Source organism: Pristiophorus japonicus, chromosome 3 (assembly GCF_044704955.1).
Source record: "Pristiophorus japonicus isolate sPriJap1 chromosome 3, sPriJap1.hap1, whole genome shotgun sequence".
Classification (NCBI taxonomy): Eukaryota; Metazoa; Chordata; class Chondrichthyes; family Pristiophoridae; genus Pristiophorus; species Pristiophorus japonicus.
Window position 1 is genome coordinate 115,259,941 of NC_091979.1, and position 13,867 is coordinate 115,273,807.

At 43.1% G+C, this 13,867-nt stretch overlaps 1 protein-coding gene across 1 annotated transcript in view; it reads left to right on the forward strand.

Annotated features, from left to right (window-relative positions):
- Positions 1-13,867, forward strand: part of LOC139259848 (mitogen-activated protein kinase kinase kinase 20-like) — a 74,949-nt gene that overhangs the window by 5,646 nt on the left and 55,436 nt on the right. The window contains exon 6 of the mRNA XM_070875731.1: positions 2,932-3,024. Coding sequence (XP_070731832.1) covers positions 2,932-3,024 — 93 coding nt within the window. The remainder of the gene's footprint in view (positions 1-2,931; positions 3,025-13,867) is intronic.

A 13,867-nucleotide genomic window follows, 5' to 3' on the forward strand; every position in this document is an offset into this window, starting at 1 on the left:
TAGAGTATAAAAGCAGAGAAGTCCTGCTACAACTGTACAGGGTATTGGTGAGGCCACACCTGGAGTACTGCGTACAGTTTGGTCTCCATATTTAAGGAAGGATATACTTGCATTGGAGGCTGTTCAGAGAAGGTTCACTAGGTTGATTCCGGAGATGAGGGGGTTGACTTATGAGGATAGGTTGTGTAGGTTGGGCCTATACAGATTGGAGTTCAGAAGAATGAGAGATGATCTTACTGAAACTTATACGGTAATGAGGGGGCTCGACAAGGTGTATGCAGAGAAGGTATTTCCACTCATTGGAGAAACTAACACTATGGGACATAGTCTTAGAATAAGGGGCTGCCCATTTAAAACTGAGATGAGGAGAAATTTCTTCTGAGTGTTGTCAATTTATGGAATTCTCTGCCCCAGAGACCTGTGGAGGCGTGGTCATTGAATATAGTTAAGGCGGAGATAGACAGATTTTTGAGCGGTAAGAGAATAAAGGTTATGGGGAGCGGGCAGGGAAGTGGAGCTGAATCCATGATCAGATCCGCCATGATTGTATTGAATGGCAGAGCAGGCTCGAGGGTCTGTATGGCCGACACCTGCTCCTATTTCTTTTGTTCTTATGCTACTCTTGCTATCCTCACCAGGTCGTTCCACCTCTTACGGCACCTTTCCCCGGTGCGTACCATGGTACTTTTAGAGGACACAGCCTCCCCAATCTCATCCCATATTTGGTTGTACTCCTTTAGCGGGGGCTTTCCACGACTACCCTTTGTTAGCTCGGAGTATCTCTCTGTTACATGCTCCAGAAGGGCAGGTAACTCCGTCTCATCTAAGGCAGGCACCCACAACCTCCCCTCCTTCTCGATGTTCCTACACTTTGATTTCTTCTTTAACATTGCCATAATCTTTCTATTTGTATAATTTTTGCTTTGTTAATAATCTTAGTCTTCAAACTGAAGAATTATTAGTTGTTAGGAATATATTTGCATTGTGCTATGTATTTTTCAAGTAACTGGCTGTTGAGTAGCTTGCTGCTCCTTCTCACTCTCTCGCCCTCCTCTTCAACTCACTGCACATGCGCGGGTGACCCCTGAAATTTACTTCTGTAAAAGAAAACGAGAGAAAAATCATTTGCGCATGCACAATTCAGTGCCGCACCGTCCATCGAACAGAAGGTCGATCTGGCTCGACTACTAGGATACATACCGCCCAATGCAGACCTCCGACATAACAACGAAAAAATGTTGACCAATTTTGTCTTCCTCGGTCTCGGCAGTATGCCGACAGTGTGAAACGCTGCACTGCTGGCATACTGCCGAAAAATGGGCGGACCTTACGCATCGACCAATTTTGGCCCCAATGGGTTTAAAGTTAAAGCCGGTCTCGTGATGACGCAGTGCACGCCTGCTGCAATGTACTTCACTCATTCCGAGACAAAGACTTCAATGTTTGATAATTGTCTGCTGCCCCTGACTCAGCAAGTTTATCCATTCAGTAACTGGACTGTCGAGACCAGGAAGGTTCAGATTTGATCCCCAAACTATACAGAGTAATTGACGTCAGGTGGGATGGCAATTGACTTGTTACACTTGGCCTCGATGCCTCTCAGTTCACGGAGGAAAAATCATTTTAAATGGTCAGAAAATTATGGGTAGTACATTGCTCAGATTTCTGATGTACATTCCCATCAGGTGGGGGCATTAAGTCGGAAAATTACCCCTAGAGAATCTATTGACAAAAAACAAGACTATTATAAACCGAGAAGTGGCATTAAGATGTTAAATGCAAATTGCAGCACAGCAATTGAGAGATGCAAAACAAAAAACATCTTGTTCATTCTCAAGAGCTGTTAGTCTCAGAGGTGTTTGTGGTCTCTAAAGACTCGGCTACCAGATGTGTTAATAGATTGCTGTTTAATATATTATGTCATATTTATTATTTAAATGTTCAATTAATTAAATGGATCCAATGTCAGTTTTCCTGACAGTTCATGAAACTGTCCCAAGAATACCAGAACATGTTTTATATGCTGGTAGGTGGGGAAACAAAAGTCTGCCACTGTTCATCCTGCACATTAGTACCTTATTTCTTGTATAGGGACCAGCTGGAAAAAACATGGAATAAAATTGAGTTAAAAATTTGATGCAAAATTTGCAAAGGAGTAAACATAATTAATGAACACTTTATTCACTGTATTTTTTTTATTTGAAATTTCTTCAGCTAGTCTTTGTGCATCAGCCAACAAACAGCTGTGGTACAGGGGTTGAGAGTTTTTGGGGTGTGCAGGCCTTGGGTGTGTAACTTGTCTATTGGCCAAGTCTCTGAATTGATCCAAGTGTTCGAACAAGGTCTGAGGCTGAGTCGATTTAAAATTTGGAAGGGTTATTTTTCAATACAGACACCTGAATCAGCCAAGTTAGCCTACAAGTTTGTCAATTTGAACATCTTGTTTTCAAAATTAAAATATTTAGCAATATTCAATAGTTATGGTCTCCTGCTCCAAGTCAATTCTTCCCTACGACTTCAGAACTATGGACCTCGAACCTCCCTTTGTTCCCCCACCACCTTCGAGATTTTAAAACAATGATTTGCATCACCTAATCCCTACTTTCTGACTTATCTTCCCTGCTTTTTTCATCCTTGTTTTCATCCTTGTTTTCAAATCCCTCTATTTCCTTTGCTCTCTTTGTCTCTGTAATCTCCTCCAGCCCCTTTTATCCCCTTGGATTTCTTGACTCATCGCCATGCTGTCTTTCAAACAAAAACTAGATTTTTGCCTCACGTTCTCTAATAGTTTCAACACTTCCAAGTGTTGTTCTTTGTAAATTTATTTACCACTACTGCTTTACACAAGAGCATTATATACCCTCTGCTGTGCTATAATTAAAATACTTTGTTAGAAAAGCCAATTGTAAAGTAATGACATTTTCTTTGAAGGGAGATGATTCTGAGGAAGAAGATGTCGGAGAAAAAATATTGAATCTGGATCTGCTTTTCGGTTATCATTTAAAACCAGGAAAAGGATCGCAGGTAAATTAATTCCGAATGCCTTTTATGCTGCTGTACATTGGTATGTAGAAACATTTGCAGGGATTTCGACCTTAATGGCCCTGAAATCCCGGTTCCTTCTTCCCGCGGGCGCTTGACTCAATTCTAGAGAAAAGATCCGCACTTGCCTTTTGCTGCTGCACCCTCCAGAGATCTAGGTCCTGAGGCCTCCTCTCCCTGCACATCGGAGCGCGAGCACATCTGGACGGATGTAGAGTTGGAGCTGGAGTCGCGTGGCACTGGGCAGCCAATCCAGGTAAAGTATTTTCTCATTCATAATAATGGGAACTCCGTAAGTAGGAGTTCTCATTATTATGATAGAGAAACACCAAAACACCAATAAAAAATAGGGGGAAAAAAATCACATTTAACATTAATTTAAATTAAAGTTAATAAATGTCTAAGAAAAAATATATATTTTTCTGATTTTTTAAAAAGTTTTTAAATTATGGTTTAAAATAAACTTCACTTAATGGGCAGAGCATTTAACATTAAAATGTGTTTTTTAAATTTTATTTTTATGTTCTTGTATGTTTTAAAACTCTTACGCTGGTAAAAGTAGGCTATGCTTTTACCAGGCACAAGAGTTTTAAGGACATTCGCAGGGCAAGAGATGGGCAAATACCGCAATCTTGCCCATGCGAATGTCCTTGCTGCCGAGATGCGTTGGATCTGTCAAATCAGAATTTAACAGATTGGAAAAGCCGGTTTTCAGTGCATGTGCTTCGCGCGATGACAACCGGCTTTTGCGATGCCGTCCCGGATCCATATACACTCCGTACAGACCCGGGGAGGCCGGGATTTCAGGGCCAATACATTTTTCCTAAAAGATATAAAGTTCCACCCATTGAGAAACTACTGCAGAGACTCTATTCCCTGAAAAAGGTTAGTAGTTGCTGGATTTCCCTGTTCAAAAACCCAACCTATAGCCTTGTTAGGGATCTCAAATTGAGCTTCCTACCTCATATCCGTTCTATCACTAAGACCACCCATTTCCACTTTCGTAATATCGCCTGTCTCCGCCCTTCTATGCTGCCGAAATCCTCAGCCATGCCTTTATCACCTTTAGACTTGACTATTCCAATGCACTCCTGGCCAGCCTCCCTAGTTCTACCCTCCATGAACTTGAGGTCATCCAAAACTCTGCCGACCGTGTCCTAACTCTTACCAAATCACGCTCATCCATCTCCCCTGTGCTTGCTGACCTCCATTGGCTCCCAGTTAAGCAATGCCTCGAATTTAAAATTTTCATTCTCGTTTTCAAATCCCTCTATGGCCATCACTCTCTGTGGGCCTAAGTTTCCCCAGGAGTTGCTCCGTTTTTTTTGGAACAACTTGATTTTTCTGGAGTATCTTAAAAGTTGCAATTCTGCACATTTAAATTGCTCCAGTATAAGTGAGTTAGTTAGGATTTTTTTAGTTTAATTTCATTTTGTTCAAAAGGGGGCGTTACATAGAAACATAGAAAATAGGTGCAGGTGTAGGCTATTCGGCCCTTTGAGCCTGCACCGCCATTCAATAAGATCATGGCTGATCATTCCTTCAATACCCCTTTCCTGCTTTCTCTCCATATCCCTTGATCCCCTTAACCGTAAGGGCCATATCTAACTCCCTCTTGAATACATCCAATGAACTGGCATCAACAACTCTCTGCGGCAGGGAATTCCACAGGTCACCAACTCTGAGTGAAGAAGTTTCTCCTCAACTCAGTCCTAAATGGCCTACCCATTATTCTAAGACTATGTCCCCTGGTTCTGGACTTCCCCAACATCGAGAACATTCTTCCCGCATTTAACCTGTCCAGCCCGTCAGAATCTTATATGTTTCTATGAGATCCCCCCTCATCCTTCTAAACGCCAGTGAATAAAGACCCAGTTGATCCAGTCTCTCCTCATATGACAGCCAGGCCATCCCTGGAATCAGTCTCGTAAACCTTCGCTGCACTCCCTCAATAGCAAGAACGTCCTTCCTCAGACTAGGAGACCAAAACTGAACACAATATTTCAGGTGAGACCTCACTAAGGCCCTGTACAACTGCAGTAAGACCTCCCTGCTCCTATATTCAAATCCCCTAGCTATGAAGGCTAACATACCATTTGCCGCCTTTACCGCCTGCGTGCCCACTTTCAGTGACTGATGAACCATGACACCCAGGTCTCGTTGCACCTCCCCTTTTTCTAGTCTGCCGCCATTCAGATAATATTCTGCCTTCGTGTTTTTGCCCCCAAAATGGATAACCTCACATTTATCCACATTATACTGCATCTGCCATGTATTTGCCCACTCACCTAATCTGTCCAAGTCACCCTGCAACCTCTTAGCGTCCTCCTCACAGCTCACACCGCCACCCAGTTCAGTGTCATCCGCAAACTTGGAGATATTACACTCTATTCCTTCATCCAAATCGTTAATGTATATTGTAAAGAGCTGGGGTCCCAGCACTGAGCCCTGCGACACCCCACTAGTAACTGACTGCCATTCTCAAAAGGACCCGTTTATCCCGACTCTCTGCTTCCTGTCTGCCAACCAGTACATTACCCCCAATACCACGCGCTTTGATTTTGTACACCAATCTCTTGTGCGGGACCTTATCAAATGCCTTTTGAAAGTCCAAATACACCACATCCACTGGTTCTCCCTTGTCCACTCTACTCGTTACATCCTCAAAAAATTCCAGAAGATTCGTCAAGCATGATTTCCCTTTCATAAATCCATGCTGACTCGGTCCGATCCTGTCACTGCTTTCCAGATGGGCTGCTATTTCATCCTTAATGATTGATTCCAACATTTTCCCCACTACTGATGTCAGGCTAACCGGTCTATAATTACCCGTTTTCTCTCCCTCCTTTTTTAAAAAGTGGCGTTACATTAGCTACCCTCCAGTCCATAGGAACTGATCCAGAGTCGATAGATTGTTGGAAAATGATCACCAATGCATCCACTATTTCTAGGGCCACTTCCTTAATACTCTGGGATGCAGACTATCAGGACCCGGGGATTTATCGGCCTTTAATCCCATCAATTTCCCTAACACAATTTCCCGCCTAATAAGGATATCTTTCAGTTCCTCCTTCTCACTAGACCCACTGTCCCCTAGTACATTCGGAAGGTTATTTGTATCTTCCTTTGTGAAGACAGAACCGAAGTATTTGTTCAATTGGTCTGCCATTTCTTTGTTCCCCATTATAAATTCACCGGAATCCGACTGCAAGGGACCTATGTTTGTCTTCACTAATCTTTTTCTTTTCACTTATCTGTAGAAGCTTTTGCAGTCAGTTTTTATGTTCCCGGCAAGCTTCCTCTCCTATTCTATTTTCCCCCTCCTAATTAAACCCTTTGTCCTCCTCTGCTGAATTCTAAATTTCTCCCAGTCCTCAGGTTTGTTGTTTTTTCTAGCCAATTTATATGCCTCTTCCTTGGTTTTAACACTATCCATAATTTCCCTTGTTAACCACGGCTGAGCCACCTTCCCAGTTTTATTTTTACTCCAGACAGAGATGTACAATTGCTGAAGTTCATCCATGTGATCTTTAAATGTTTGCCATTGCTTATCCACCATCAACCCTTTAAGTATCCTCTGCCAGTCTATTCTAGCCAATTCACACCTCATACCGTTGAAGTTACCTTTCCTGAAGTTCAGGACCCTAGTTTCCGAATTAACTTTGTCACTCTCCATCTTAATAAGGAATTCTATCATATTATGGTCACTTTTCCCCAAAGGGCCTCGCACAACAAGATTGCTAATTAGTCCCTTCTCATTACACATCACCCAGTCTAGGATGGCCAGCTCCCTGGTTGGTTCCTCGACATATTGGTCTCGAAAACCATCCCTAATGCACTCCAGGAAATCCTCCTCCACCGCATTGCTACCAGTTAGGTTAGCCCAATCTATATGTAGATTAAAGTCACCCATGATTACTGCTGTACCTTTATTGCACACGTCCCTTATTTCTTGTTTGATGCTGTCCCCAACCTCACTACTACTATTTGGTGGCCTATACACAACTCCCATTAGCATTTTCTGCCATTTGGAATTCCACAGCTCCACCCATACCGATTCCACATCATCCAGGCTAATGTCCTTCCTTACAATTGCATTGATTTCCTCTTTAACCAGCAACGCCACCCCACCTCCTTTTCCTTTCTGTCTATCCTTCCTAAATGCTGAATACCCTTGGATGTTGAGTTCCCAGCCTTGGTCACCCTGGAGCCATGTCTCCGTGATGCCAATCACATCGTATCCGTTAACTGCTATCTGCGCAGTTAATTCATCCACCTTATTCCGAATACTCCTCGCATTGAGGCACAGAGCCTTCAGGCTTGTCTTTTTAACACACTTTGCCCCTTTTGAATCTTGCTGTAATGTGGCTCTTTTTGCTTTTTGCCTTGGGTTTCTCTGCCCTCCACTTTTACTATTCTCCTTTCTATCTTTTGCTTCTGCCCCCCCTTCTATTTCCCTCTGTCTCCCTGCATAGGTTCCCATCCCCCTGCCATATTAGTTTAACTCCTCCCCAACAGCACTAGCAAACACTCCCCCCAGGACATTGGTTCCGATCCTGCCCAGGTGCAGACCATCTGGTTTGTACTGGTCCCACCTCCCCCAGGACCGGTTCCAATGTCCCAGGAATTTGAATCCCTCCCTTCTGCACCATTTCTCAAGCCACATATTCATCTGAGCTATCCTGCGATTCCTACTCTGACTAGCATGTGGCACTGGTAGCAATCCTGAGATTACTACTTTTGAGGTTACCAGGCACCTACGCCTGTTTTGGCCATTTAAGCCAGTTTGGCCAGCTAATAGTTGCTCCAAACTAACTTAGGCTAGGTATGTGAGCACTTGTGGCTGCACAGAAAAACCTTACGGAGAGTTAAGAAATCAGCGCAGGTAGACAGAGATGGCGTTGGGGGGAGGGAAGGGTAGCACAGAGGACCTTGCAAAGCACTAAACATCTTCTCAACATGAAGCATAAAAGTCATCAGTAATAATTTAAAAGTAAATAAATAAAAAATAAAACTTAAGTCCTACCTTCATACTGGGCCGGGGATGTCAGCGGGCCGGGAGGCCACTCGGCCGAGGCTAGGGGCGGGAGAACTCATCCAGGAGAACGAACCGGCAGGCAGGAGAGAGAACTCACAGAACGCACCAGCAGCTGAACGCACCGGCAAGCCCTTCGGCCAGGGCTGGGGCGGTGAGCCAGCAGGATGCGCTGGGAGGGCGAGGAGCTACTGCCTTGGGGAAAAAAAACCAGTAAAAGGGAATATTATTTGAATGGGGAGAAATTACAACATGCTGCGGTGCAGAGGGACCTGGGGGTCCTTGTGCATGAATCCCAAAAAGTTAGTTTGCAAGTGCAGCAGGTAATCAGGAAGGCGAATGGAATGTTGGCCTTCATTGCGAGAGGGATGGAGTACAAAAGCAGGGAGGTCCTGCTGCAACTGTACAGGGTATTGGTGAGGCCGCACCTGGAGTACTGTGTGCAGTTTTGGTCACCTTACTTAAGGAAGGATATACTGGCTCTGGAGGGGGTACAGAGACGATTTACTAGGCTGATTCCGGAGATGAGGGGGTTACCTTATGATGATAGATTGAGTAGACTGGGTCTTTACTCGTTGGAGTTCAGAAGGATGAGGGGTGATCTTATAGAAACATTTAAAATAATAAAAGGGATAGACAAGATCGAGGCGGAGAGGTTGTATCCACTGGTCGGGGAGACTAGAACTAGGGGGCACAGCCTCAAAATACGGGGGAGCCAATTTAAAACCGAGTTGAGAAGGAATTTCTTCTCCCAGAGGGTTGGGAATCTGTGGAATTCTCTGCCCAAGGAAGCAGTTGAGGTTAGCTCATTGAATGTATTCAAGTCACAGATAGATAGATTTTTAACCAATAAGGGAATTAAGGGTTACGGGGAGCGGGCGGGTAAGTGGAGCTGAGTCCACGGCCAGATCAGCCATGATCTTATTGAATGGCGGAGCAGGCTCGAGGGGCTAGATGGCCTATTCCTGTTCCTAATTCTTATGTTCTTATGTTCTACTGCGCATGCGTGCAGACTCCACTGCGCTTGTGGACAGCTGCCAGCACTGTTTACGGCGCAGGGCTGTAGCTCCGCACCCTACTGCTTTTGCCACGCCACGCCAAGCCCTAGGACGGTCCACAGAGCGGGGAGAATACAGAGCTACATTTTGGATGCTGTTTTTGGAGTAGAAAGTCGGCGCACCACGGGTTGGTGCGTTGGAAAAAGGAGTTGGGGAACTTGGGGCCTTTATCTCTTAAATCTCCTCCAGCCCCTTTAATTCCCCTGGAACTCTCGCTCCACCTATTCTGGTCTTTTGAACAGTGACGATTTTAATCGCTGCATCATTAGCAGTCGTACCTTCAGCTGCTATGTCCTAAGCTCTGGAATTCCATCCCTAAATCTCTCCGTTTCTCCACTTTTTCTTCCTTTAAGATGCTTCTTAAAACCGACCTCTTCGACCAAGCTTTTGATCATCTGCCCTAACATCTCCTTATATGGCTTGGTGTCAATATTTTTTATAATGCCCCTGTGAAATGTCTTGTGACATTTTATTACGTTAAAAGTGCTATTTAAATATAAGTTGTTGTTGATGTGCATTGTGCATGTGCTTCTTCAATTTCCAGCTAGTTGAGACTACTTTTCTGCTTCTACAAGATGATACATCACAACGGCAGAATTACAACCTCGAGAAAGGCACTTCCTCGTTAAGCGTGGGGTGCAAAGACACACCTCCAAGTAGCCCAAGTAGCTCTGGTGGTGTCTTTGAACTTACCTACTTAGGTAACAGCCGGTCTGTGCAACCTACCTCAAGTACAGGCAAACCTTCCGCTTATTTATTCATCTTTAATTCCTTTTGTCTTTATCTATCTGTTTTGTCTTGTCTCGGTTGTGTCATTTAAAACATTTAAAACAGTGATAGAGAGCCCAGGAGAAATATATCCCACTAAAAAGTAAGAACAAACTAGCCAGAAATGACACACCAAGGATGAATAAATAAATAAAGGCAAAATTAAAGAAAAAGGCATACACTAATTACATAGACAACAAAGGAGAGGATGACAAAAGGGAACACAAAAAGGTTAGGAAAGAAGTTTTTAAAAAAAACAATTTGGAAGGCAAAGATAAACTACAAAATTAAATTATCAAGGAATATACAAAGAAATAGTATTCTACAGATAATTAAATAACAAAAGAAAATCAGGATCGGGTCAGGGCCACTAAGGGATACAAATGATAAACTCACAGGTAATGACAGCGAAATGGCAGAAATGTTAAATCATTACTTTGCCTCGATATTTACCAGGGATACTAACTAGGTGGATGTGACATTAGAAGAAGAGATCAAAAAAGATATCAAGACATTTAAGATAGAAACAGGGGAGATAATTGATAATCTAATCAAACTTAGAGAAGGTAAAATCCCTGGTCCAGATCTGTGGATATTAAAAGAAGTTAGGGAAGAGACATCTGAAGCATTATTACATATATATATATAATATTCATTAGAAAAAGGAATAGTGCCAGAGATTTGGCAGACAACTAATGTGAGTCCTATATTTAAAAGGGAGTTAGAACAAGTCCAGGGAAATATAAACCAATTAGCTTAACGTAGTGATAGGAAAAATAATGGAATCCCTTACTCAAAGATGTAATAGAAAAACATCTAGAAACTGAAAATGTAATAAAGAATAGTCAGAAAGGATTTCGAAGGGTAAGATCATGTTTGACCAACCTTATTGAACTTTTTGAAGAAATAACTGAAAGGGTAGATAAGGATAAATGCAATAGATGTAATATATTTAGATTTCCAAAAGGCCTTTGATAAGGTAAACATGTGACCAGTGTTCCCTGTAAGCTGTGCTATGTTCAGCACGGCCTGTTTCTTCTAATACACAGTTCCTTTAAATTTCTGCGCATGTGCAGTATTTAGAGTGTAAAAGCCAGTAAGTGGCCTGCACAGGACCTTTAGCTTAGAGGGAATATTGCTCATGACTGAGGTCAGAACATATGAAGTCGGGGACAATAGCAGAATAGATAGCAACCTGGCTACTAAACAGAAAGTAGGGGTTAAAGGTAGTTATTCAGACTAGCAAAAGATGGGAAGTGATGTTCCACAAGGATCGGTGCTGGGACCTCTATTGTTCAGAATTTACATAATCAATTTAGAACATAAGAACATAAGAAATGGGAGCAGGAGTAGGCCATATGGCCTCTCGAGTCTGCTCCGCCAATTAATAAGATCAGTTTGGACTCAGGAATCAGGCAACACCAAATTGGGAGAGGGGGAGGGGTTAGTTAATACAGGATTGCAACAAATACAGGAACACATTAATAAACTTGCAGAATGGGCATGTAATTGGCAAAAGAACTTCACTATAGATAAGTATGAGGTGGTACATTTGGAAGCTACATGTGGTTTGATGGAGGTTGTTAGTTCTGTGGTTTGTTGGACTTTCTACAGTCTGTTGTTTGGTGGAGGTTATTGGTTCTGCTGTTTGGTGGAGGTTGTTGGTTCTGTGGTTTGGTGGAGGTTGTTAATCCTGTGGTTTGGTGCAGGATGTGCTTCATGCTTCACAAAGATGGTATGTAGAAGAATCTTCCCATATGTGTTTTTATTCACATTTATGTTGTTTGATGGGATTCAAAGGAGCTGCAATTATGATATAAAGTTCAAACTTTAAAATGTACCCTTAGTTTTATAAATATAATAATTTTACTAGCATTTGTGTATTTTATGCGCATTGAAATGAAGCCGGTTGGCACTAGGGAATTAAACATTTTTCATGCATTATTTTATACCCAGTGACACTTTTAAGCACTCCTACATCAAAGTCTACTATAGGCTTGATGCAGTGGACAGCTTCCCCTACATCTTCCAAAAGTATCAGAAGTATCTTGAGCACAAAAATCTAGGTTGACACTCCAGTGCAGTACTGAGGGAATGCAGCACTGTCAGAGGTGACGTCTTTTGGATGAGACATTAAACCGAGGCCCCGTCTGCTCTCTCAAGTGGACGTAACAGATCCCATGGCACTATTTTGAAGAAGAGCATGGGTGTTATCCCTGATGTCCTGGCCCTCAATCAACATCACAGAAACAAATTATTTGGTCATTATCATGTTGCTGTTTGTGCGCGCTTGATGTGCACAAATTGGCTGCCACGTTTCCTACATTACAACAGTGACTACACTTCCAAAAGTACTTCTTTGGCTGTAAAGCGCTTTGGGACGTCCTGAGGTCATGAAAGGCACTATATAAATACAAGTCTTTCTTTTATTCCAAATCCAGTATTCTAGAAGTATCCTTCACAAAATTAGGGCTCATGGGATTGGGGTAATGAATTAGCATGAATTGAGGATTGGTTAACGGACAGAAAACAAAGAGTAGGAATAAACGGGTCATTTTCGGGTTGGCAGGCTGTAACTAAGCCAGCAATGCGAGCCCCCTGTGCTCCCAACACTGAGAAATACCAAGCAATATGCCACTGGTGTATTATGAGTGCTCGTCTCAGCATGCAATTCTACATGTGGTTTGGTGGAGGTGCCACAGTCTGTGGTTTGCTCACTCTCTTCAATCAAGACATGGCAGATGGAATATAATGTGGAGGAATGTAAAGTTATCCACTTTGGTAGGAAAAATAGAAAAGCAGATTTTTTTTTTTAAATAGTGGGGGATTGGGAAATGTTGGTAGTCAGAAGGACCTGGTACAGCAAGCAATTATGAAAGCAAATGGTATGTTAGCCTTTTTTACAAAAGGATTGGCGTGCAAGAGTAAAGAAGTCTTACTGCAATTATGTAGGGCTTTGGTGAGTACACCTGGAGTACTGTGTACAGTTTTGGTCTCTTTATCTAAGGAAGGACATACTTACCTTAGAGGGAATGCAACAACTGAGATGAAGAGAAATTTCTTCACTCAAAGAGTCATGAATTTTTGGAATTCTCGACCCCAGAGAGCTGTGGATGCTCAGTCGCTGAGTATATACTTGACAGAGATTGATAGTGTTATGTATGTGAACCTGTAAATACCATGTTTAACCACCAGAGGGCTTATCCCCTGGAGTCCCAAGAGATCCCATAATCCCTTGGGAGCACCTGTATATAAGGAGGCCTCACAGGCTGGAGAGGCACTCTAATATCTGTAATAAAGGACTACGGTCATACCTTACTTTGAACTTGCAGTATCTAGTCTGACTCTTTATTCAAGACATAACTGGCGTTGAGATACAAATGACGAACCCCACCACAACAATGCAGAGAACCGTGGGCATCCTGGAGAAATTTTCAGAGGGAGATGTTTGGGAAACCTTCGTGGAGCGACTCGACCAATACTTCATGGCCAACGAGCTGGAAGGAGAAGCGAACGCTGCCAAACGAAGGGCGATCCTCCTCACCGTTTGTGGGGCACCAATGTATGGCCTCATGAAAAATCTGCTTGCTCCAGCGAAACCCACAGAGAAGTCGTACGATGATTTGTGCACACTGGTCCGGGAGCATCTAAACCCGAAGGAAAGCGTTCTGATGGCGAGGTATCGGATCTACACGTGCAAGAGGTCTGAAGGCCAGGAAGTGGCGAGCTGCGTCGCTGAGCTAAGGCGCCTTGCGGGACATTGCGAATTTGAAGGACACTTGGAGCACATGCTCAGGGACATCTTTGTATTGGCATCGGCCATGAAGTAATACTTCACAAACTTTTGACTGTAGAGACCCCAACCTTGAGTAAAGCCATAGCGATAGCCCAGGCGTTTATCATCACCAGTGCCAATACCAAACAAATTTCTCAGCACACTAGTGCTGCTGCAAGTACTGTGAAC